Raw genomic sequence first — 26,365 nt, forward strand, 5'->3', positions numbered from 1 at the left:
ACGACAGAAGCAAGAAGCAATTATAGATAGAAAAAAGCACAAGTCAACACTAAAATAAAACCTGAAGAAAAATGAAAACATAATTTCCCTTTATGAAATAGTCATATTTGGTACTTGTTCTATTTGGGGGGAAAAGAACTAAGACTATGATCTGATAAAAATTTACCTGCCTTAGATTATCAATACCAATCTGTAAGAATAAACTACTAAAGAATTGTACTTTAAAAATTGTACATAAGTTTACTCAAGTAAAAAGCGAATCACCTAATATTTTCAATAAAATTGTCTCTCTTCTAAACTGACCATATATCTTTACATTTTCTTTTTCAGATCTCTCTTATTTCTACAGTTTTAACAACTCTGATTCTTGGAATTGTAATGGCAAGGGTAGTTTCATTGGGTCCACACATGTAAGTTTTGTTGCTTCATTGGTTGATATTTGATTTATACCCATCATTCAGATGTTCATATGATATAAATGCAGAAACATAAAGTTATATGGTACCAGAAGCATCATTTATCTTCAGTATTTGACAAAATGAGAGAAAATGATTACATTTAAGTAGTAGCTGATGAGATTAAACTGAGTTTGCTTATTATTTTAATGGCCTGCCTAAAGAATTAAAATAAGGAAGGGATTTTGAATAGTGAGAAATAGGAACAAAGTAGAGAAGTGGTAGATGGCAGAAGGGGGAGAAATGGTACATGGTAGAAATTTCTGTATCTATCTCACAGATGGATTTGTTCTTAACAAAGTTTTCACCAGTCTAGGTTGAAATGAGAAGAATAAAGAATATAGTGGATGTTTTTCTCTATTTAATGAAATGTGGTCACCTTGAAAACCACCCTTTATTCTCTACTAAGATTATATTCTTTAATTGTGTTAAAATGCTTTGTCATTTGTGAACTAATAGTGATAGTTGGTAATGATATTTATTTGTTTTTTAGATTATTATTTGGCCAAGTAAAATGTTGGGAACTTGGCATTGATTCCACAAATTTTAAAAATGTTACTTATCCGTGAAATTCAAAGTAGAGAGTCTACTGATCTAAACCACACAGTTCTTATGCTTTGATTATAGAATAGATTTATCAGATAAGGACTGGGTAGTTTGTATCCACAGTCCCAAGAGAATGCCTTAATGAAACTAGCTTAAAATAGCTTTAAACACAAAATTGGGTTCCCACAATGCACAATAACTATTTGTTGAATAAATTAATAAATAATACATTATGGAGTTTCCATGACACCTCAAATATTTTCTTTATCCTACATAAGACAAATAAAATTAATTTAAGACAATCTCTAACATAGTGCAAGTAACATGCTGGGTCTTCAGTTGTTATCTGTGAGGAAAAAAAGAAACCTGGTGAATAGCTATAATTGATAATGCCAGCCCCAAGGTAACTTATTTTTTTCCTACTGAACATTGTTCTGCAAAATCACTTCATCTTCCACTATATATGACTTATGTCAGGCTTCTTAATTGACCAGGAAAATACCAAAAATTATGCCTTAAACTTATTTGAAAGGAAGTATGAAATATCTAGACTAACTACATTTCATATGGTCTTTTCTTTAAAACAAAAACTTTTTTTAAGGATTTCAATAAAAGGAGATAGCATAAATATCTGTAATGTTTATATTAATGTTCTCTTCAAATAATGTAATCCCAGTTCATAGTTGTATTAGTCAGTTTGGCCTGCTGGAACAAAATACTACAGACTGGGTGACATGAACAACAGATATTTATTTTCTCCTAGTTCTGGAGGCTGGCAGCTTGGTTGGTTTCTGGTGAGGGATTTCTTCCTGACTTGCGGATGCCTGCCTTCCTGCTGTGTCCTCATGTGGCAGACAGAGGGAGAGAGAGCAAGCTCTCTGGTGTCTCCTCTTATAAAGACACTAATCCCATTAAGAGTGTCCTACCCTCATGACCTCTTCTAAACCTAATTATCTCCCAAAGTCCTCATCCTCACATACCATCACGAATTTGGGTTAGGGCTTCAACATATGAATTTTGTGGGGAGCACAATTCAGTCCATAGTGATATTGTTTTTGAAATGTACCTGGTTCACTTCAATATGGCCACTTATTCCTTCATCTAGTAAACACTTATTGAGTACCTATGGCTTCTAACTATTTTGCTGTGCAGCACTTGCTGCACATTGTTCACGATCAACTATGGATGAGGGATTTATTTTAAAAACAAAAAGAAAAAGAAATGACAATGCAGTATTAGGAGTGCAAAATAGAAGCATAAATGAGGGGCAGTGTCAGCACCGAAGAAGAGAGTTCTTGATAGTCTGAATTAAGGAAGGCTTCCTAGAGGAAGAGAAATATGATCTGGACGTTTAGAAAGAGGAATCTGAATTTTTCCAGATAGATAAGGGTGTAAAAGGCATTACAGGCCTGGGAAAGGTAAGCTTAAAAGCACAAAAGCACATATTAAATTCTACTAGATGTATTTAACATCTATAATATTGGTACTGTATTCGGCTCTGGTTTTCAAAAGCTGAATTCACAGCAACGAAAGGCTAATAAGTGTATTGAACAAAATACAATAATAATTTTTGCTTAAAATTTTTACTTTTATAAGCCAGAACTATTTTAATTGAAGCCTTTATCACGTAGAGAATAAATCAAGTTATAATAAAAAGTGTTATAGATTTGGTAAATAGAGTACTATGAGGGAATATTGAGGGAAAAAAAAGCAAGTAGCTAAAAGTTGGAAGTAAATAAATAAGCCATTAGTTGAGCCCAAGCAGAACAGTTTAAAGCAATGATTTTCAACTCTGGCTTCACATTAGAATTACCTGAGTAGCTTTAAAAAATGCTGATGCCAGGGCTTCCCTGGTGGCGCAGTGGTTGAGATTCCGTCTGCTGATGCAGGGGACACAGGTTCATGCCCCAGTCCGGGAAGATCCCACATGCCGCGGAGTGGCTGGGCCCGTGAGCCGTGGCTGCTGAGCCTACGCGTCTGGAGCCTGTGCTCCGCAATGGGAGAGGCCACAACAGTGGAGGCCCGCGTACTGCAAAAAAAAAAAAAAAAAAAAAAAATGCTGATGCCAGGGCCCTACTTGCAGAGATTCTGAAGGAATTGATGTAGGGGTCAGGCAACTGGATTTATTACTTAATGGTTTTGAGTTTGTGAACAAGGATCTAGAGCCTCTTGGTTTGAAGACATTAAAATCATGAGTACACATTTTAACTGACACATTTCTAAAAATAGGCCAAAGATTTTGTTATTTTAGTTACTGTTGTGTCGTTATTTTTCATGATTCATCCTTCAGTTATTTTTTTCAGTGTCTTCTATATACAAAATGTGTGTGAGATACTATTGTGAACACAAAGAGAAAGTATCTCTACTCTGAGGGGTGCACAGTTTAGTGGGGAAGATAAGATGATACAAATGACTGTCATATAGGCAGTGTATCTTGATACAAAGGAAAGAGGAAGGAGAAGCCACTTCCTGGTGGTGCTAAATGAGTTGATTTTTATGGCCAAGAGCTATTTATTTCTGTTATAAACAAAATGTGACCTGTATCTTTTTAACCTTCCTCTAGTGCTGATAATCATATTTTATCTGAGTCTTTGAAATTTTTCTAATAACAGGGATTATTTAGTTAACTCTTTCAATATTTAAATGTTTAGGAAGTGTGTTTTTTAGTACTGTGCTGCCTTTTATTTCTGTTTGAATACTACTGCAAACAACTTCTGTTTGTCCAGATTTACAATCAGGCTAATCAAATTCCATGTTTAGGGGCTGGCATAGTAGCTAGTCAGGCAGGCTTTCTCTGAAAATATGACAGCCACGAATGCTTATAATCCATAAAACATGAGAAATTCAATACTCCATGTGTGTTTTTCCTCATTTTTTTGTTCAGATGAATGATCAGAAACCTTGTACTTTTTCATAGGACTTTTAAAGTGGTATTTGAAAAAGATCTTTAAACCCAGTATCAGAAAAGAGGAAGGTCTGCAATGGCGACTGGTATTGACCTTGTTACTATGGAAACACCTTTGTAGTGGTTGTGTTTTAAAAATAAAACATGCAATTCAATTTCCTTTTCCATAACTCATAGGGCCATAAACTCTTCTTTTTGATATGATTTCAAATATCTCACAGTCCAATGACTTTCATTTCTTTTTGGAAATAATGCTCAGTTTTATTGTGTTTTCTAACCTTTTGCTTTCTAAAAACTGAGGTGGCAAGGCAATCTAATTGCTTTCCAGAAAGTGTGCTAGTATCAAAATGCAATAACACATTTCTCCCATTTTTTTCAAACTACAATCAGAGGCATTATCACTGTGAAAACCTTCATTCTGTGCCTCATTAATATTCAATTCTTTACATTCAGGATGGAAATGATAGCATGCAGTCCAAATTTATAACTAGTCTCCCTTCATATAACATCTCTTTTACAGCATTTTAATCAATAGTATAGTGTTCCAAACATAATTTCAAAAAATGTATCTACACTTTTAACAGGTATTTATGCATGTAAAATGTGCCTTTTCCAAGGATCTCAGTACCTACTAGTTTTGATACCCCTTATTCATTCTAACCCTGAAATTCCACAATTATAGGTATATATAAAGAGGAACTAGAGGGGATTAAGGAAGGATCAGAAAAAAATGGGTAAAGACAAAGGAATAGTGCATATTTGAAAAGCGAATGATTAGTTCTGGCAAATACCAGCCACTGATTTTTTTTTTGATGATGCATAAATTATTGCCTTTTTTGTTGCAGATGACAACAGCCATAGAACCATAACTGGTTGAGGCAAGAGAGAATTTATTGACACACACAGCTATAAAGTTCAAGGCTGTTTCTGTTATTAGGTTTGGTTGGATTTAGGAGCTCAGTCAACAAAATCATAGTTTTTCTTTTTTTATCCTTTGGCTTCATATCCTATTTTGGATCTATTCAAGTCCAAGTCCAAGTCCATAAAAATAGAAAGAGCTTTCTCTTTTATTTTACCTCAAACCTCACTTCCAGTATTAGTTCTGATTGGCTGTAGTGAGGACCCATGGCGATCATGCCTTGTATTGAATTGCTTATGTTTATGTTACATGCCTACCTTTGAAGCTAAAGATGGGATCAGCTCAACTAAAGCACATAGACTCTGAGCAGAGGAAAAGGTATCCCAAAGGAAATCAAGGCAATGATGATGCCACAGGAAGAGGGAGTAGACTTTGCGTGGTGTAAACTACAGATGTCCACTTGAGGTGACAGGAGGTTACTGGTGACCTTCAGGCATTTCAATCAAATGATATAGGTGGAAAGTAGCTTAGACAGAATTAAGATCTAAGTGAATTTGACCAAAAAAAAAAACCAAACCCTTTTGTTTTTTAAGAGCCTCAATGAATGAAAATCTCAGGACAAAACAGTGGCTTAAGGCAATAAGAAGTCTAAAAGATACCATTTTTACCATGGGAGATATGGAACATGTTATAGATCAAGGCAGAAGATGGAGTGAAAGTCCCCCAGGAGATCTTGAAAAGTTGGAATTCATGATATAGGGTGCTCCTTGGAGAGGACTGAAGTCATGAGATAATAAAAATGATCTTAGGACATTAAAAATTTCATACAAAAACAATCTCTGGCAAAGAAAATGTTCCTAAGGTTGCCTCCATGCTAACAAAATTTGCCCACTCATTTGCTAAAATACCATTTGACTCTGTTCTGTAGCACTGCTAGAGCTAGTGTTAAGTTTTCCCAGACCAATTGCTGACATGAAGCAACAAATAGAACCATCATGTGACTTGAGTCTGCGTGAAAATAGAAAAAAACAGCTGTAAGACAATATGTTCTCCGAGAAGATCAGTCCAGTCCCTGTGTTAGTGGAGCTGAAAGAGCAGCCTGGGTTGCTCAGTGTTAAGGACTCATCCCACTCATCATCAATTTTTTTTTTTTTTTTTTTTTTTTTTTTTTGTGGTACGCGGGCCTCTCACTGTTGTGGCCTCTCCCGTTGTGGAGCACAGGCTCCGGACGCACAGGCTCAGTGGCCATGGCTCACGGGCCCAGCCACTCCGCGGCATGTGGGATCTTCCCGGACTGGGGCACGAACCCTTGTTCCCTGCATCGGCAGGCGGACTTTCAACCACTGCGCCACCAGGGAAGCTCATCAATTGTATTTTATAAATGGCTGCCTTAGTGAAATGTGCCACCTGTGTGTTATTTCCGATTAGAAGCCAGACTGGTCTGTGGTACAGATTAACAACCAAAGAGCAAAAATCGAGTCACCTGTTCTTTCAGCTATTAAGCATTTATTAAATGTCTGGCTTATGCCAGTCACTCTTCTAGGTATTGAGGCTGCCAAGATGAGGAAAGCACAGTCCATGACCTCAGATATTTATAGTTTGTGAATGGGGAAAATAGACAGTTAATCTCAATATAATATTTAATAGAGTTATGGCAAAACACAATGGAAACAGGAAGGGCCTTTAGCACAACCTGGGCAGGCAGGTAATATTTCAAGATAAGACAGTATGTGATCTGCTGTTTTTAAAACAATGTACTGGGATTAGCTGGGTCAAAAAAGGAGAAGGGGGCTTCCCTGGTGGCGCAGTGATTGAGAGTCTGCCTGCCGATGCAGGGGACACAGGTTCATGCCCCGGTTAGGGAGGATCCCGCATGCTGTGGAGCGGCTGGGCCCGTGAGCCATGGCCACTGAGCCTGCGCGTCTGGAGCCTATGCTCCGCAACGGGAGAGGACACAACAGTGAGAGGCCCGTGTACTGCAAAAAAAAAAAGGAGAGGAGGGAGGAGTGGGAAGCTACTGTTGGCAGAAATGAGTGAGGCCCAGAGGTGTGGGGTGTATAATGACCTAAAGATTTAACGTTAACAGGAGGTACTTGGAGAAGAAGGACACTGCCACTGGTTGGGGGAACTATCAAAGAAAATAAAAGTGCAGCCCTTGAGAATTTTCTCAAAAACTCTATCTTGCTTTTATGTTTCTCCTCAAATATATATTTTATCATAGTTTTAACAATAGTCATGTCTCCATATTATCTCTTTTGAAAAACTGCCGAATATGGTGCTTTCCTAATCTACTGACCTCTGCTCTCATCGCCACCACCTATACAGCTTCTGTGTTAGGGAAGTAACTAGAATGTTGGTGATTCTGAGTTGAAAGTTCAGCTAGAGTGAACAAAGCAATGATCGTAGAGAGGTTGGTAGAGACCAACATGGAAGGAAAGCTTTACATGTAGTGCCAAGAAAGTTGGATTTGTTCTTTAGTTGATAGGACATTGAAAGTTCTTCAGCAGGACAGTAACCACAGCGAGTCTTCATTTTGGACTTCTCGCACCACAGAGGTGAGGATAGATGGGGGTTAAAGGCCTGGGAGGAGGCTATCTGGAGGCAAGCATCCAGGCAAAAGACAACTGGAACAGTATAAAGGCAAGGTTGGCAGAAAAGAAAAGGAAAAAGAGGAGGGTGTTGCCAAGGTTTCCAGCTTGGACAACCAGAATTGTAGATGGTCCAGAACTCACCACCAAAAGGAGAAAATGAAAAAGTCTGTTCATCCAGTAAGCATTTACTAAATGCTTGGGAACATCGAGGAAAAACCCCAGCTTCTTTTAAGTTGTTAACAAGGCTAAAAAAGGAAGCAGGTCTGGAAAAAAAATAAGTTTTTAATTTTAACATCAGTTTTGAGTAACCCTTGGGGTGCAGAGAGAGGAAAAAGGAGTTTTGGAAATGCAAATTTGGAGTTTAAGGAGAGTCTGATATGAACAGGATTGTACAGGGACAGCATATAATAATAAGGTGGGGAATTCCCTGCCGGTCCAGTGATTGGGACTCTGCGCTTGTACTATTGGTGGGGAGGGAGGGAGGCACGGGTTCGATCCCTGGTCAGGGAACTGGGATCCCATATGCCGCATGGCACAGCCAATAATAATAATGTGAAGAGAGGTACGACCCAAGTAGAACCCCAATGGTAAATACAATTGACCCTTGAACAGCATGCATTTGAACTGCTCAGGTCCATTTATTTGGGAATTTTTTAAATACTGCAGTACTACACAATCACAATTGGTTGAATCCACGAATGCGAAGCTCAGATAGGGAGGGTCAACTATAGGTTATACTTGGATTTTCGACTGCTCTGAGGGTCAGTGCCCCTAAGCCCTGCATTGTTCAAGGGTCAACTACCATCATCTGGAGCTCACATCTGAAATTACATTTACTTTAATATAAACCTTGAGCACTTGTGTTTAAGAACAAAAGGATCCATTTTGATGTTTATGATGATACCCAGGAAGAATGTTCCTGAACAGCTGTATGTGTTCCTGTGGACCACAGCTGTCTATAGAACAGACTCAGAAGAAAAGTGAGCTGGGAGCGAGGAAATGGCAGAGAGCTGTCAGCCAATGCGGAGCTAGGGAAGTGGGCAGATATGCTTATGTCACTAATAGCTTGTGGTGTGACAGGAAATGTGGAACCTTTGTGTGCCAGCCAGAGCACTTAACTCCCAGATGTATCTGGTTGAAGAGGTTAATATGTAAGGCTCTCTTAACAAAAATGCAGGCTCTGCTGAGATTGTATGATTTGGAAGGTGCCTGTGTTTAGCTGAAAAGAGTTTGCTCAGGTACAACAGACACATGGGGTGTCCGATCCTCCTGATCAGAGGTCAGATGTTCTGGTGATCAGAAACAATCGCTATGCAGCTTGTTTTCTCCAGTTTGTGAAGACTGGAGATGTAGTTGGTGGGACTTGCTTCCTACTTGCTTATTACTACAAATCTACTGTTATAAAGATAAGGAAAAGTATGTCTTTCAAAATAGGATGCAAAACCTGAATCCAAGAACCCAAACTGAGATGATTGTGCAAAATGAATTTAAGCCCCGAAAACCTCCCCACACATAAGGAAAAGGCTTCTAAAAATTTTATAACTAAGCATGTCTGGATTTTTCAGAGTAAGAGAAGCAATCATTCTTGTAAAATTATTTGCAAACTGCTACAAGCCAATCTGTATTTCTGTCAGTATTAAAATATGTTAAAACACTGGAAGCATTGCTTCTTAAATGATCTGAACCTTATAATAAACCTTCATTATGTTGCCATGATTTATTTGAAGTTTTGTAAGACATTTTAAAAGATCCTGCCTCTTCCCAATATTGCTTTCATTTGGATTTATTTTTCTCAAAAGAATATTCACATATTTTTACAACATCAAATATTACAAATTGCTTTTAATGAAATAGAGCTGCCTCCTACCAAATCCTTTCCTATTTCAGCTGTATCTTTTGGCATTTACATTTTTACTTCTAGGTAATGTGCTTGTAACTGTTATTTCTGGATTCTCACTGTTGTCATATAGTAGATGAGGATTTAGCTCTTTCTAATTATTTTTCTTCTTCTTCCATATCATAATATGTAAAGACTTAAACAAGTTTCAAAGTTAGTTATATTTCCCTTCCGTTACATTTTTTCTAGAATTGAGACTTGCTTTTGGTTTTGTTTTTAACCATGTTTAGTTGGATGTTCAGTTTAGCTTTAAAAAATATTTTTTGATTTTTTCAAAGCAGTTTTAGGTTCACAGCAAAGTTGAGAGAGCGGTACAGAGATTTCCCACAAGTGCCCTGCCCCACACATGCATAGGCTCCCCCATTATCAACATCCCCTACTAGAGTGGTACATTGGTGACAGTTGATGAATCTAGGTTAGTCCATCATAATCACCCAAAGTCCATAGTTTACATTAGAGTTCACTCTTGGTATTGTACATTCTGTGGGTTTGGACAAATGTGTAATGACATGTATCTATAACTATATTATCATACAGTGTATTTTCACTGCCCTAAAAATCCTATGTGTTTCCTCTATTCATCCCTTCTCCCCCACCCCTAACCACTGGTAACTACTGATCTTTTTACTGTCTCCACAGTTTTGCCTTTTCCAGAATGAAATACAGTTGAAATCATATAGTATGTAGCCTTTTCAGAATGGCTTCTTGCACTGAGTAATATGCATTTAAGGTTCCTGTTTTTTCATGGCTTCATAGCTCATCTCCTTTTAGTACTGAGTAATATTCTATCATCTGGATGTGCCAGAGTTTATTTACCCATTCACCTTCTGAAGGCCATCTTGGTGGCCTCCGAGTTTTGGTAATTATGAAGAAAGCTGCTATAAACATCGGTGTGGCAGGTTTTTGTGTGGATCATATGTTTTCAGATTCTTTGGGTAAACACCAAGCAATGTGATTGCTGGATCCTATGATAAGAGTATGTTTAGTTTTATAAGAAACCATCAAACTGTCTTCCAAAGTAGCTGTACCAATTTACATTTCCACTAGCAAAGAATGAGGGTTCGTATTGCTCCACATCCTCACCAACATTTGGAGTTGTCAGTGTTCTAGATTTTGGCCAGTCTAATGGCTGTACTTTTTTCTTTCTTTCTTTCAAGGTGTGTAGTGGTATCTCAGTGTTGTTTTCATTTGCACTCCCCTGGTGACATATGGTTTGGAGCATCTTTTCATATACCTGTTTACTCAAAGGATCTGTTCTTTGGTGAGGGGTCTATTAGGGCGTCAGTGGATCTTTGGCCATTTTTAAATTGAGTTGTTTGTGTTCTTATTGTTGAGTCTGAAGTGTTCTTTGTATATTTTGGAGATAATGAGTCCTTTGTGAAATGTGTCTTTTAAAAATATTTTCTCCTAGTTTAGCTTTTGACTTTGATTATTTTTGTTACTCCTTTTCCAAATGCTCGAACATATAAGATAATCTACCAATCTTGTTATTTTTCCTAGAGAGGAGTCTCAGAGCCTTTGTCCTCTTGCTCCTTTCTGATAGAGTGATTTCTCAGTTTGCTGCCCCATTGTCTTTCTAGGACTTCCTTTCACCTCTTTTTTTGTGTTAGACACCCTACTTCGAGTTTCTCATATCTTTCTTTTTTTCTTTGTTGTCTCCTTTTGCTGGAGCATCCTGAGTAGCTTTCTGGTGTGTCTGAGTCCTTTACACACGGGGGTTTAGCAAAGTGAGTTAGCTCTTTCACATCTTTAGCTCCCTCTATGTCGTTGTAACTTAACACCAAGAATAACCCTTAATCTATGTACATGTGTGTATAGATAGAATCTTAAAAATGTAAAAGGTTAATTTTATACTTTTTTTCCTTTCAAGTCTAAGATGTAATCCAAGTGGTGATTAAATAATCAGGCAATTTGCCTCTCTATCCATTTTAGATGTCCAATATCCTAAGGTTTAATGAGTGCCCTCTTTTATTCAAACATTGAATTATCTTCCACTGGTGGTAGTCTCCACACCACTGTAGCAAAATTTATATCAGCACAGAGAAGCTACAGCTTAGCTGGGGAACTGATAGCTGGGCTAAGCTGTACCCTGGAGTGAGGTGAGCAGCTCCACGTGCCCTGAGATTACCCAAGGGGTTTTCTGCAGCTGGAAACTGCACTAATTTGGCAGACCCAGCTGTGCAGAAAACTGTATGGGGTATGGTGGGTGGGATGGAATACCGAACATTTATCTGTCAATATCTAAAGCATAAATGAATCCTTTCATCTTTCTCACCATAATCAAAACCAAACGGCTGCCCGTTTGGTTGCATTTGTATCATATGTTATCAAGATTTATCGTTTGCTTATTTAAAATAAGATAGCTTGCCTTTCTCAAGGTCCCTTCATTCTCTAAAAGAATATGAATACCATGATGAACACTGCATTTCATGAACTTGCAGGTCCTTACACCCAGACTAAGACATGTATTGTTACTTTAGTGATAACATGAGGAAAGGGAAAAAGAGCAGAAGAAGGTCCCACCTAACACTGATTGTCCACTATATACCACACCCTCTCATTCATTTTCTCATAACCTTTGTGTCAGATATACAAAATACAATTAATATCGTCTCTGTTCTACAGCAGAAAACACTAAGACCAGTGTCATTAAGTAGTCTGCCCAAAGTCACCCTGCTAGTATATCATAAAGTTAAAATTTAAATCCTGCAGCGCCAGATGGAGGCACACGCGGTCACTGTGCGCGAGTGGCTGTCCTCCTGGATGCAGGGGGACCCCGCCAGCCCCTCCCGCCCAGCAGATCACGCCAACCCCAGAGGAGACACAGAGCGACACAGTCAGAGCAGGGCCATGAGAGAGGGCTTTGACATGGTGACCGCCGAGCATCCCCACCCCGAGTGTTTGTAACTGCCCAGAGGAATGTTCTCTTCTCTGTGTTATTTATTTGACTGTGTGCTCTATATTTGTCTCCGAGATGAAAGTTAAGTTTTGCGTTTACCGTTACAAGGAGTAAAATAACAAAACGAGAGTCGAGAATTGATAATAGTCATTTGCAGATCACAACCAGCTTTTCCCACGAAGTGACCAAATCTTAAAAGCTTAATTTAGGTCTCAGTGAGCCATTTTTGAATGTATCTGAAGGGTTATTTGCAGAAGGAGGTATCTTAGGCATGACCATAGACGCTGCTCTCGGACGGTCGCTGGTGGAGACGTTGCACGGCTGGGTCCGATTTCTCACTTTCCTGTCTGATTCAGAAAGAGCTTTACTTCCCTGCAGGAGTGAGACTTCATTTGCACCTTTGGTTTTTATTTTATTTTATTTTGTTTTCAATAGCCATCTCTCCGTAGAATGTGTATATAAATACCGGAAATCATAAACTAATCTTTAAAAAGTTTATGCTCATATTATTTAAGAATGACCCGAATTGTCTTTTTATTAATTGCCTTTTGAAAATCTGCAGTTAGGAAGTAATGTACATGTAGGATTTAGGAATGTCAGTCAGAAAATTATATTTTAAGAAATGTAATTATTTTATTTACCTTCTAAAGCCAAATATTCTTAGGCAGAAGTTCTTTGTTATTTTAGTTTCACTTTCTTTTGAGGGTCTTTCCTTGTCATGAGTGCACAACGCCCACCTGTTTGACCCGTGGCCCTGCATGGCCTTACTCACCTTGGCCAACCCCCGAGCAGGCCTGATGGCCACCAGGACGCCCACACAGACACCACGGTCAGCACACGCTGACCTGATGCGGGAGGCGTGGGGCAAAGCCAGAAGAGAGGAGGGGAGGGGAAGCGAGGAGGAGGGGCAGGGCCAGGGCTCCCACAGGCTCCAAACCAGGGAGCAGGGCTCCCCCAGGCCTCACACTTCTTGGCCCTTGTGTGGCAATGTCCACCAGCGCCTGTGTGGACATCAAGAGATATGCTGGCCTCTGTGTGGTGACAGCCTTCAGAAGGGTGAGAAGGCCCTTGACCCTCTCATCTGGAGAGCAGCAAAAGGGGCAGGTCAGCATGAGAGGGTCTTCCGAGGCTTATTTGAAATCAGACACCCCAGGTGTGTGAGGTCCCACCTAGAGTGACTGTGAGACTCGAGGTTTGTAAGCTTGCCCCTAGTTTGCTAAGATGATCTAAAATAATGTTTACTGTTCCAAGTTAGAGAAGAGAGAGAGAGAGAACGGGTCTGTGCGGCCCCCTGTGCAGGTCGGCTGGTCTGAAGATGAAGTCTTTCATGTTATTAATCAGGCCAGACATGCTCGTGTCACCGCATCACCTGGGTCTCTTTTGTGCAGAAAACAGCACGGTGTTTTTAATCTGCTTGTGTTCTCTCACAGTATGCTGTTAGAAGGTTAATTGATAAGATTAAAGTAGCCTTAATCACAAAGATGTTTAGTGTTTAAAAAAATTCCCCAGCAAGTATTGGAACTTCTAAAATACGTATATCATTCGTACAGGGTTAATCTTGGAAATTATACTTGAAAACTTTATTCTACTCTTTATTTTAAGTTGGAAATTGTTTTTGACAAAATTGTTTTGTAGCATTGGAAAATAAAAATGGTAATTTATGTTCTTAAAAAAAATTTTTTTTAATCCAAATCTGCCTGACCCCAAAGCTCATTATCTTTTTCCATTTCAGCTCGCTGTATTCCATATGTTTTTCCTTAGTCGAGAGAAAGTTCCTTCACAGTGGAAATTAAGTTCATTATTGTTCTAGTTGTCCCTTATTGACAATATTAATCACAGTTTTATCTATAGCCAGCAAATAATCACATTAAATGAAAGAAGCAAGTAGGAGCCAAATGGGGATAAAGAGCTGGTTTATGCATTACTAGGTAACATTAACAGTTGCTGAAGAGATGCTATCGACTGCAGTGGACTAACTTCAAAACTGTTGGCTTCCATTGCAAACTCTAGACACACACCAGTAAATGTGGTTGGTTTCAGTTCTCAGGGAAATGAACTTTGACAGGCACCAACAGAAGAATGCAAAACAAAAAGAAACCAGAGAGTAGTTCTTATTTTGGGGTTTCTTCAGAAGAAAATTAGACTCTCTTTGTACAAAAGAAATACTCCTGAAGAGTTGTATGTTAATATGTTTGATTTTGAAAAATCATTTGAAAACCATTTCCTGTTACAGGTTATGTATTGTGAATTATTCTTTAAAATTAAAAAAAAGGAAAGTGCTCATCCTATAATTTAATCACTTTGTAATAACAGATTAGTCTTTACTTGGTTCATATTTAATAATATTTCAATATGACTACTATGTACTGTGTTTTCCCCCATGTCTGTATTGATAATGACAATTTTGATTTGTTTCTCCCAGTTTATTTTTTTGCTTTCTTCGTCTTCTTTTTCTTTTCTTCTTGTTTTTTTCTTTCTCAAATTCTCTAGTAGCCATGGTTCTTTATAAGTTAACAAAGTATTCTTCTTGTCTACTGTTACACTCATCTCCTCCATTCTTCTACTTGCCTCTCAGGAAGTTCAGTTGGTAAATAGTAGCTGAAACTTACAGCATAAGCTACACTGCAGGAAAAATAAACCCTCTTTAAGTAATTTCTTTAACTCTTCTAGACCATTAGAAGTTAATTAGGTTTTCTGCAACAAAAGTTACCTATACCTCTCCAACACAGTAGCAATGGGCCTATGTTGTGGATCTATGTTGTAGCAATGGATCTATGTTGTCCAACACAGTAGCAACCAGCCACGTGTGACTATTTTTTTTATTTTATGATTTTTTATTGAAGTATAGTTAATTGACAATGTTGTGTTAGTTGCAAATGTTAATTTACAGTGTCGTTTACAGCAAAGTAATTCAGTTATACATATAAATGTATATATCTAAATATATATGTAGTCTCTTTCAGATTCTTTTCCATTATAGGTTATTACAATTATAGGTTATTACAAGATATTGAGTATAGTTCCCTGTGCTATACAGTAGGTCGTTGTTTTTTACCTATTTTATATATAGTAATGTGTATATATGTTAATCCCAAACTCCTAATTTATCTCCCCCCACATGTGACTATTTAAATTAGATAAAATTAAATAGAATTAAAAATTAATTAACTCTAGCCATAATTTTAAATGCTCAGTAGCCACATATGTATAGTGGTCACCATATTGCACAGCACAGATGTAGAACATTTCCATCAGCACAGAAAACAATTGTAGGGGAGCAAAATTTGCCATGCCAAAATGTGTCTCTTTGGCAGGTGGATTATCTCGAGCTGAAAACAATCAAGACCCAAAAGACTCAGGAAGTACCTTTGACCTTCTTCCTCACTGCCTAAAAGAATTCAGATAGAGGGACGTTCCTGGAATAGAGCAATCACCAGAGATACCTGCAAAGAATATGTGCTAGGTGTGGTGGAGAAACTTGGCAAGGGCTAGAGATCAGGGTCCGCTGAATGTCCCATGTCTCCACATGGCCCCCAGCAGACATTTCTTTACCAAACATTTACTTTTCCATCTTCATGTGAATTGCCTTCCTCCCCTTTGAAGTCCCAAACTACTACCCCCAACATCCTTGTTTGTCTTTAGCTAAAGAGATGGTATTTAAGGTGAGGGCTTTGGTCATTTTGGCGAGTTACTCAGTTCCCCTGGGTCTCTCCCATGTATACGTGTCATTAAACTTCTGTTTGATTTTCTCCTGTTAATTTGTCTCATGTCAATTTAACTCTTAGAGCAGCCAGAAGAACCTAGAATAGCAAAAAATGTCTTCCTCCCCAACACACTACTGTATGCTGCTATTCTAGATTATCATACAGAATAAAAAATATTTGACCTCTTTGTTTTGTCTTTTTCTCTGCAGCATTTCCAGTGGTCATAACATTGATTGCCACATTGGTAGTGTTCAGCAAATATTTGTTGAAAATTGAATGATTTGAATGACTTTCCAGCAGGAAGAATATAATTTCAGTTGTAGACTATTTATGGAAATTTAAGCTTAAAAATTAAGTTCAAATCCAAAAAGGTTTCATGTAGAAAATATTGTATAATTATATAAAGTTCAGAAAGCTTTAAATTGGGCTAAATCTTTTTGAAATAATTTTCTATATTTGTTTCCAGTCTTTATCAACAATAGACTATCATATTTAAAAGTCAATTTACTTCTCTTTCCATAGCAGTAACTATAATTCTTAAGTTGGATTCATTTTTCTTTTCCCAGATATAACTATTATTCTTAAGTTGGTTTGAATCATTCCTGTTCATGCTTCTATACTTATACTATGCATTTATGTATTAGTATTGATTAGTATGTTTGTAAAATATACATAAGTAATCACTATGGTAAAAAAATATCCATTCTCTAATATAACTCACTATTTTTCCCTCAATATCGTATTCAGTATATTTCCATTTTGATAAAATTAACACTGGGTGACTCTTTTTAATTGCTCTACAACATACAATCTGATGGTTTAGAAATTTAGAAATGTAATTGTTTGCTTATAAGCTTTGAGTGCCTTAAACTTTACTAGATACTGCCAAGATCTTCTCCAAACTGTTTTATAGTTTACAGTTCCCTCCATAATAATTGTATCTTGTTCTAGCAACTTCTCAACATTGCTATTATTGAATTAGGTGTAAAATTTTTTTTAATGTATTTCATTTGAGTTTTTCGAATTATGAAGGAGGGTGAGCAACATACAGCATATTTGTTGGCCATTCTCATTTCCTTTTCTGTCAGTTACCTGTTGTCTATTGTTCATTGGAATATCTTTTTATTATGATATGCAGTAGCATTTAATATACACTGGATAATAACCCTTTCTTGGTTATATGTAAGACACATTTCATCTCCCAATTTTTAGCTTTCTTTATTTTTTAACTTTGAATATGAATTATTTTATTATACAGACATTTTATATTAATATTTACCTTCCATTGATTTTATCAGGTTTATCAATTTTTACCTTTATGGTTTTTGCCTTTATAGGTTGGTTTGTTTGTTTGTTTTTGCGGTACGCGGGCCTCTCACTGTTGTGGCCTCTCCCGTTGCGGAGCACAGGCTCCGGACGCGCAGGCTCAGCGGCCATGGCTCACGGGCCCAGCCGCTCCGCGGCATGTGGGATCTTCCCGGACCGGGGCACGAACCCGCGTCCCCTGCATCGGCAGGCGGACTCTCAACCACTGCGCCACCAGGGAAGCCCGCCTTTATAGGTTTAAAACAATCTCTCCATCGATATTATGTTTTATTCTTTGAAATTAAATATTAATTTGGAGAGAATTGACATCTACATGATATTGAGTCTTCCCATTCATAAATATGGACATGGTATATCTCTCCATTTGTTTGTCTTTCAATAAAATTATGTCATGCCATTAATATTATGCATATCTTTAAAAATATTTAGTGTTTTTGTTGTCACTGCCATTTAAAAAGCATTTTAACTGGTTCTTTTTTGTATACATCAACCCTACTAATTTTTGTATATTGAGCTTGTATCCAGTGAAGTTGCTGAATGCTCTTATTAATTCCAATAGCTTGTCAGTAGATTCCCCTGAATTTTCTGTGTATGTAATTATATTGTGTCCAAATAATTTATCACTTTCCAATGATTACATATCTTATCACTGTCTTATTTTATTGCATTAGCTAAGAGTTCCAATAGTCTATTCTGAAAGCAGTGATAGTGAACATCCTCATCTAGTTTCTGCCCTTAATTGTAATATTTCTAACTTTTCACTTTTAAATATGTCACTTGCTATAGGTTTTGGTGTATATTCCTTATTAGGTTAAGGAAGTTCTACTTTAATAATAGCGTGCTTAGCAAGCTTGTCAAAATAAATACTGGATTGTACGCTTTTCTGCCTATTCTGAAATCGTCAGTCATAAGCTTTTTTCTCCATTAATCTGTTAATGTGATGACTTATACTAATAGATTTTTCTATTACTGAACTACTCTTGCACTTATTGGAAAAAACTCTTCTTAGACATGACTATTTTCTTAAACATTGCTTGATTGCATTTGATAATATTTCATTTTCTATTTCAGCATCTATATTCTAAAGTCAGAGCAGTCTGTAACTTCATTTTCTCATCCACATTGAGTATCAAGGTTTCATAAAATATACCAAGAAACTTTCTCTTTTCGTTTTTCTCTGGAACCATTTTTCTGGAACTCAATCCCAGGCTAATTTATAAAAGGTTGGAAAACCATATTCAATGTCTCTTTCCTTCTCTTTATCTAGATTTGGACACACATTTTTTCCTATCTGTAACATGTTTTTGGTATTTTCCATCTTATAAAATCAGCATCATTAAGCTGAACACAGAAAATCCAAAATCATCATAGGTACTATTTCACACTCCATCTTATCTAGGAATAGCAAGGAACCATATGGACCAGGAAAAACCTTTCCAACTTAAATGAAAGAAGAAAAATAAAAATAAAACTCCTACCTTTTCATTACTAATATAAGAGTTAAAAAGTAGGGCACCACCACAATCTGTACTGAAAGGAAAAATAAATATTATTCACCTGGAAATACCCTACCAGGGAAAGTAGATCATTTAAAACATATTAGAAAGTTAAAAATCTTCAAGCTTCTACAATTGTTAGTGCTGCCTTTTCTCAAAAAAATGTTTAAGGACTGTGGACGGAATTTGTATTTTTCCACATTAACATTGGAATTTGACAGGCATGCTGCTGTTGGTAATGTTCACTGCAATGAGTCGTGGAAGCAGCAGGTGGCAGCAGCTCCCACTCAACAAACTATGGATTTCTGAGCAGCAAGGACTGTAACAGCAGGAGGCCTCCCTTGCATGCTCCTTAGTTCTTTTGTGTCTGTAATGCTCATTTCAAATATGGAAAGAAGTAATATAATGCATAAATCCCACTAACTCACAAAACAGATGAGACATTTCTGCGTCTACACTGAGAATGAATAACAAACTTAGGAAATAGATGGATTTATACCTAGTACCTTTATGCTTTCTAGGACCCTTCTTCCCTGTCCCCCTCTTCTATCTTATGCCTTTTTTGGATCTCACTGAAGCCTTTCTTTTTCAGGGAAGCTGGCCATACTTTTGGACATTTGCTACCTTCTATTAAATGACACTGTATAATAATAACAATGTTAATACATAAGCTGATAATACTAGTGACCATTTATTGAATGCTTACTGTATGCTAGGCTCTCTTCCAAAGTTTTTTTTTTTTTTTTTTTTTTTTGCGGTACGCGGCCCTCTCACTGTTGTGGCCTCTCCCGTTGCGGAGCACAGGCTCCGGACGCGCAGGCTCAGCGGCCATGGCTCACGGGCCCAGCCGCTCTGCGGCATGTGGGATCTTCCTGGACCGGGGCACGAACCTGTGTCCCCTGCATCAGCAGGCGGACTCTCAACCACTGCGTCACCAGGGAAGCCCTCTTCCAAAGTTTTACATATTTTTCTTATTTAATTTACACAATAACTCAGTGAATTTGGTACTATTGTTATTATCCTCATTTTATAGATATCAAAACTGAAGCACAGAAAGGTTAAGTACTTTGCCTAAGGTCACATAGCTAATAAGTGGATGGGGCCAGAAGTTCACACAGGCTGTCTGACCTTGGAGCCTGTGCTCTTCACTGTTACTCAGGGATTTAAACAGGGAGACCAATCCCTGCCTATAGACAGGTTGTCAAATATTTTAATTCCACTAGGAAAGAGACTTATTCAAGCTATTTAAAGTACATATATTTCTAGGGCTTCCCTGGTGGCGCAGTGGTTGGGAGTCCGCCTGCCGATGCAGGGAACACGGGTTCGTGCCCCCGTCCGGGAAGATCCCACATGCCGCAGAGTGGCTAGGCCTCTGAGCCATGGCCGCTGAGCCTGCGCGTCCGGAGCCTGTGCTCCGCAACGGGAGAGGCCACAACAGTGAGAGGCCCGCGTACCGCCAAAAAAAAAAAAAAAAAAAGGCGGCATTGATTAACTGAGGAAGAACTTTGCATTATTAATGTTTGAATCTCCCTCAACAAGTATCTCAAATGATGATGCATAGCAAATGTTTGTTGTTAAATTGATAAGTAGATAAAGTCACAGAGTTAAGTGGTCCATTCTAAATATGTAAAACTAGAGTCTCTCCAAGTCATGGGCATGCATTTTCAAGGACTGAGGTTAACAGTAACATTGGTATTCTTGGGAAATTTATTTACAATTTAAAAAGATGAATGGGAGCCCCTTATTAATTTCTGACTTAAAGATGTTCAATTTATAGTGTGACATCATTTCTTGTTTTCTTTTATGTTTATGCTTGCATTTGTTTAATTCATCAAATTAACTGATTTCTCTTCTAGACCAAAAACAGAAGATGCCTGGATATTTGCAAAGCCCAATGCTATTCAGGCTGTTGGTGTAATGTCGTTTGGTGAGTAGGTGGTTTCCAAGGCCCTTTCTCAATATGGAGTCTTCTGTACCATGAAAAAGCGCTGTGGGGCTTCCCTGGTGGCACAGTGGTTAAGAATCCGCTTGCCAATGCAAGGGACACGGGTTTGACCCCTGGCCTGGGAAGATCCCACATGCCGTGGAGCAACTAAGCCCGTGCACTACAACTACTGAGCCTGAGCTCTAGAGCCCGCAAGCCACAACTACTGAAGCCTGCGCACCTAGAGCCCGTGCTCCACAATGAGAAGCCACAACAGTGAGAAGCCCGCGCACTGCAACGAAGAGTAGCCCCCACTCACCACAACTAAAGAAAGCTTGTGCACAGCAACAAAGACCCAACACAGCCAAAAATAAATAAATAAATAATTTATTTATTTTTTAAAAAGTGCTGTGTGTCTGGAGAGCAGATGTCCTAAGTTTTAGACTTCCCATTAGCAGCATATGATCCAGTTTGTGCCAACATAAAATTAGGCTCAAACTTTTCTCACTCATCACCAGTATTTGCTTCAATTTGGACAAGTCTCTTCCTCATGCAGAAAACTCATTTAAGTCTTCTTGTTTCTTAACTTGAAAATCTAGCAAGTGTTATGGACTTCTTCAAAACCTTGCACACAAAGTATTGTGAATTGGCCATCTAAAGTTACTCTGTTATATCCCAGATGGGAAAGGAAGCCCTGGACTGAAAATATGGTGTTGTTTAGATTTCCTTTAAGATTGGAAAGGCCACTGGGAAATGGGAGAGAAAGTTGGCTAGGCCTGGTATATATCAAGAGTGACATGAGGAGAATATAAGCCTAATGTGAATGAAATTTCTCATTCCTACATCTGTTAGAAAGATTATTTCTGACGTATTTAGTAAATTAGTATATTTGAACTTCAGTTCGTTAGTATTTCAAAGTAGCATAGATCTCTGAATTTTCAGAAGGAAAGGGAGAACTATGGTGCTTGCTTTAATAATGCTTTTTTTTTCTTGTATTGCAGCATTTATTTGCCACCATAACTGCTTCTTAGTTTATGGTTCTTTGGAAGAACCCACAGTAGCTAAGTGGTCTCGCATCATCCATGTGTCCACCTTGATTTCTGTATTTATCAGTATTCTCTTTGCTACATGTGGATACATGACATTTACTGGCTACACCCAAGGTAAAATGAAAAATTCAGTATTAGCATATTTTGGGGTTCATATGGAGTGGTGCTATCATTTCTCATTTTAACTACAATTATACCCAATGTTCTACTTCAGAGTAGAACCTTTTCTCTCCTCTACCTTCCTGCCTCTCCTAATGTTCCTAATTTTCTCCTTTTTAAACTGCTAAGCTTCTTCTGTAGTCCATTCTCCCTCCTTCCATGGTGTCACTTCAAAGCACATGAGTTCCATCTTCCCTCTCTACTAGTCCACTGCAGTTTCACTTTCGAGGACACCAATATCCTCCCACTCTTCAAAGCTAACAGTCATCTTGGTTGTGATTTTCATGGACCTCTCTGAATCACTTAACAGTTCTGTACATTCTTTCCTCCCGCAGAGAAAAGAGCACTACCATACCGTCATTCACTCCCTTAATATTTTTTTCTCTCTGAGTGATTCATCTTTACTTTCTCCTACCTCTTCTCCCTCTCTCCCCACAACCCCCATTAACTGGCTCAAGCAAGTTGGCTTTTTTTCTCTCAACAAATTCTTGGAGATATTTATTGTTTTAACTCTAGTCCAGGACTTTCTTTTCATCTCCAGCCTCTTGCCTGCAGGACATTTCTACTTAGTTGTTTCACTCTTGCCTTAATCACAAAATACATCTTTCCCACAAAACCAGGCCTTTCCCTCCTCACCCCAACTCTCATCCCAGGACCCCACACTGAACTCACTTCTCTTTTCTTCTGTTCATCCAGGCCCAACAAATGAATGGTCATCTCTTCTACATCCTTGACCCTTACATTCACTCATCTCTGTAGCGTGAGAGTTAGGGTATTCTGACAGCCTGCTAAATACTTTGATTCATGCATTTCACAGCTTTTGCAGGTCTGTTATCTCATTTGACCTTCAGACAACCCTAGGAAGGTAAGTGGAATAACTAGTTTTACCCCCTGCCTAGAACACAAAGAGGCGGAGTAACTTGCCCAAGCTGGCTGCTGACAAAGTAAAAAACACATCGCCTAACTTTCAGTCCCATTTTCTTTCCATTCCATCTTGTCGTCTACCCCATTTTGGATACATATGGCCCATTAAAAACTGTCTCTTAGCCTCTAGTTCTGCTTAGCTTACTTTTCAGATGACACTGAAGTACTCTTGGGTGGGTGGTACATTGTTCCAAATGCAGGTTACAGGTGACTATGATTATAGGGAGAGATTTCTCAAGAAATAAAGAAGATGGCTTCATAAAAGAGTGATGAATAACATAATCCCAGTGCCATCAAAAATATAATACCTGTGTGTGCCATTAGATTGCAGTAATGAAGTGACCTTGAAAATCTTGATAAAAATTGTTTCAAAACATTGCCATGTATCACTATTGCTACATAGTTTGCAAAGACAAATAGCCTGTAGGCTCCAGTCTGCACAGGACCTTGGTTTTAAATGCCTTTTCTATAAGACATAAATCCTTTTTCTTAGTCACACCTTCCTGGTGTTTTTATCATTAGTAATTGTGCAGATATAATTAAGTCTTTATATAACAAAGCTGACAGGTTGGTTTTGCTTTTGGTTGTCTGTTTTTGTTTTTTTTTTCTTTCTTTTCTAGCTATAATTCCCTAAAATACACTTAGACTCAAGCTAGAATAAGCTGAGGTTGTTTCTTCAGGCCATTTTGCCTTAGGCAAATCTAGTCTTGTTTGTGCACACTGGATGCTTCTTTTCCCTTTCCTTACATAAACTCCAGCTTGTGAGGCAGTGAGAACTCTACATTGTTCTTGAATTTCCCAGTGACTTTTGAAAAGGTGCAGGGCCTGTTTTTTAGTGGAGGTTAGTGAACAGGGAGCTTTGGTCCTTTTTTCTCAGAGTGTTGGAACCCTTTCAATCAACCTTGGATGAACCTCTGCCACTACTGCTTTGTGGTTTAATCTCCTTCTGCCCAAAAGGAACACTAAAAAGTAATGTACATTTACTCCAATTAACAGGGGGAGGGGAAAAGAGTCACTTAAAGTAAGTCTTGGGAAGAGGCAGGTCATTTAGTCTTTTAATGAAGAAAAAAGTACAGAAGTATTATTATTTTGTTCTCTTTGTAAACAGTGTGGTAGTGTGTGACTTTTATCTAATTTTCTATTCAGTCTCATCGAAAAATGTGACCAACATTTTAAAATGTAAGCATGTTATATTTAGGAAATAAACAGTCTCAAATCTTTTTTGTTTCCATATTGGGAAACTTTTTGCTGACATGATCTGTGCCCTCATTATATCCCTGCATTTCCTCACAGGTGTCTAAGAAAATACAGTCTCTAAATAAGAATTGGTTCAATGTATATATGGTCCATCGTTTAGTTTGGAACTAATTAAATATAATACTCTGCCTGGGAAATAACCATATTTTCACAGTTTTGAATCAGTGCATTTACCTCGGGCTCATCAGATACTGTGGAAGATAACGTATGTTTGGATTTCCTTGCTGTGGCCCTGAGTTTGTGATTAAACTCTATAGCGTGATATACAGGAAATTCAGCTCCCTACATGTACTAGTCTACTGTTCCTTTCAGGATTGTCCTTGATCTAAGAATAACATTTCAAAAGGAAATTTGTTTATTTTAAGACTTTTTTTTTTTTTTTTTTTTAATGAAGTCACTTACTTACCAGAAACAAAGACCAGAAGCAAGTTTATAAAACCAGTGCACAAGAATTTAGGGAGTTGATTCTGGTGTAAAAAGACAATGGATAAAAGTATTTTTCAGAACTTGGTACAAATATAAGGCTAATCTTCTAAAAACAAACACTGAGAGTAAGAAAAAAAACTATTAGTGATGAATTTGCTTTCAAGTGGAACATGTGCTGCTTTTAATACCCATCAGTAATTATATAGTTTTTGAATGCAAAATTTATGTTTAGATTGGCAGTCTATTCTATTAAATTAAATGACATTTATGTAGCTTCACTTATATAATAAATACCCAATATCTCATTTATTAGATATTTATGTCAAATACCCAGTATCTATTAAATAAATCTATTTTATATTATTCTCTAGGAGACTTATTTGAAAATTATTGCAGAAATGATGACTTGGTAACATTTGGAAGGTTTTGTTATGGAGTCACTGTCATTTTGACGTACCCGATTGAATGCTTTGTGACTAGAGAGGTAAGCACAACTTCTTTCCGACACTTTACCTAGGTCATCTCTCTACTGCATTAATTTGGGGCGATTTATAAATCATTTGATTTTGCAAATTCCCAAGTGCATGACAAGTAATATAATGTATAAAATTCTCTCTTTTAACCAGTTTAAAGATAAATTTATATTCAAATGTTTACAAGATATTTTTTCAAAAGTTGGATTTGAAAATCATGTTTGATAGTTTAGTTTATATTAACGTAAGTATAAATATTAATACAACTGCATTCCAAAGTGAATGCCAGCCTTTAATAGAGTCAAACCAAGATTTTATTTTACTCATTCTTACAAAGAAATTAAGTACTAAGGTTTAAAACATGTTTTACAAAATTGTTTTTTGGCTAAAATGTTTTATAAGTCAACATGTATTAAAGGCACCACAGGACAGCTTTGATGAATTTTATTAGTTTTAAAAAACTAAAATATTTTATTTTTCATGAAAACCCAAAAGTCAATTTAAACCATTAGTTTTACAGATATATTTAATTTATATATTTATAAATTTATAAATGTTTATTTTATATAAATGTAAAATAAACCTTTATTCATTCATAAGTTTATAAATATGCTTATTATGATAAATATATTTATCTATTTATACTTATATACCATATAAAATAATAGAGAGTATATTATTTACTTTTATCTCTATATTGATATATTTCACTTATAAAGTCAACTCCAAGTTATGTTATATAGCCCACGTGAATTTGTAGAGGAAGATTAGGTAAGAGAGAACTAATTCTTTTTGTGTAAAATTGGATAATGTGGCTTGTCAGGAATCCCTTAAACAGTAAGCTAAAAATCCACTGTACCATTTAGCAGAAAAACATGATCCTACTTCATAGTGGTTCTTTCAGGAATCACACTGAAAAGGCTTAGTCTTAGGATCTATTCCTAGAGGCTGTTTACACAGTGCACCATGTCAATGGGTCTAATGTGTGAAGCAAAATGCCTACAGAGCTTCAAATACACTAACTAATGGGCAGGCTTCTAGAGGCACACCAGTGCTTACCTTATGCTAATTCTGCGGATAGGGAACTGCACAAGGAAAAGGAATGAGGACATGTTCAGCACTATGTATATCCTTTGCAGTTATCACTTGTCCTCACTTACAAATGTATAACTCATAGGCCAGCTCTCCTCAAATATAGGGAGCAGTAGACTGAACTTGATGAATATTTTTTAAATTGAAGAGCCTTTAAAATTTTTGCCAACTATTGTTGGATGCCGGAAATGGTTTTATTTTAGTTTCTGCCCAGTACTTTAGGTTCAAATCTGATCTCTAGATCAGCAACAATAAATGGTGCATTCTCATGTGGTTTCTGGTGAACTGCTCGTGGTCTGTCAGAGTCACTCCACCTGTATAGCTTATGTCTTCAGTACTTGGAACTTGTGTTTCCTTTCTAGCTGCCATGACAGGAAGACAGA

General features: G+C 37.5%; 1 protein-coding gene across 1 annotated transcript in view; it reads left to right on the top strand.

Annotated features, from left to right (window-relative positions):
- SLC38A11 (solute carrier family 38 member 11) overlaps positions 1-26,365 on the top strand; it is a 51,317-nt gene that overhangs the window by 15,049 nt on the left and 9,903 nt on the right. Inside the window, exons 7-10 of the mRNA XM_081242181.1 lie at positions 331-410; positions 20,535-20,605; positions 21,604-21,765; positions 24,789-24,901. Coding sequence (XP_081098307.1) covers positions 331-410; positions 20,535-20,605; positions 21,604-21,765; positions 24,789-24,901 — 426 coding nt within the window. The remainder of the gene's footprint in view (positions 1-330; positions 411-20,534; positions 20,606-21,603; positions 21,766-24,788; positions 24,902-26,365) is intronic.

This window comes from Mesoplodon bidens (assembly GCF_964165515.1).
Source record: "Mesoplodon bidens genome assembly, chromosome: 8".
Lineage (NCBI taxonomy): Eukaryota > Metazoa > Chordata > Mammalia > Artiodactyla > Ziphiidae > Mesoplodon > Mesoplodon bidens.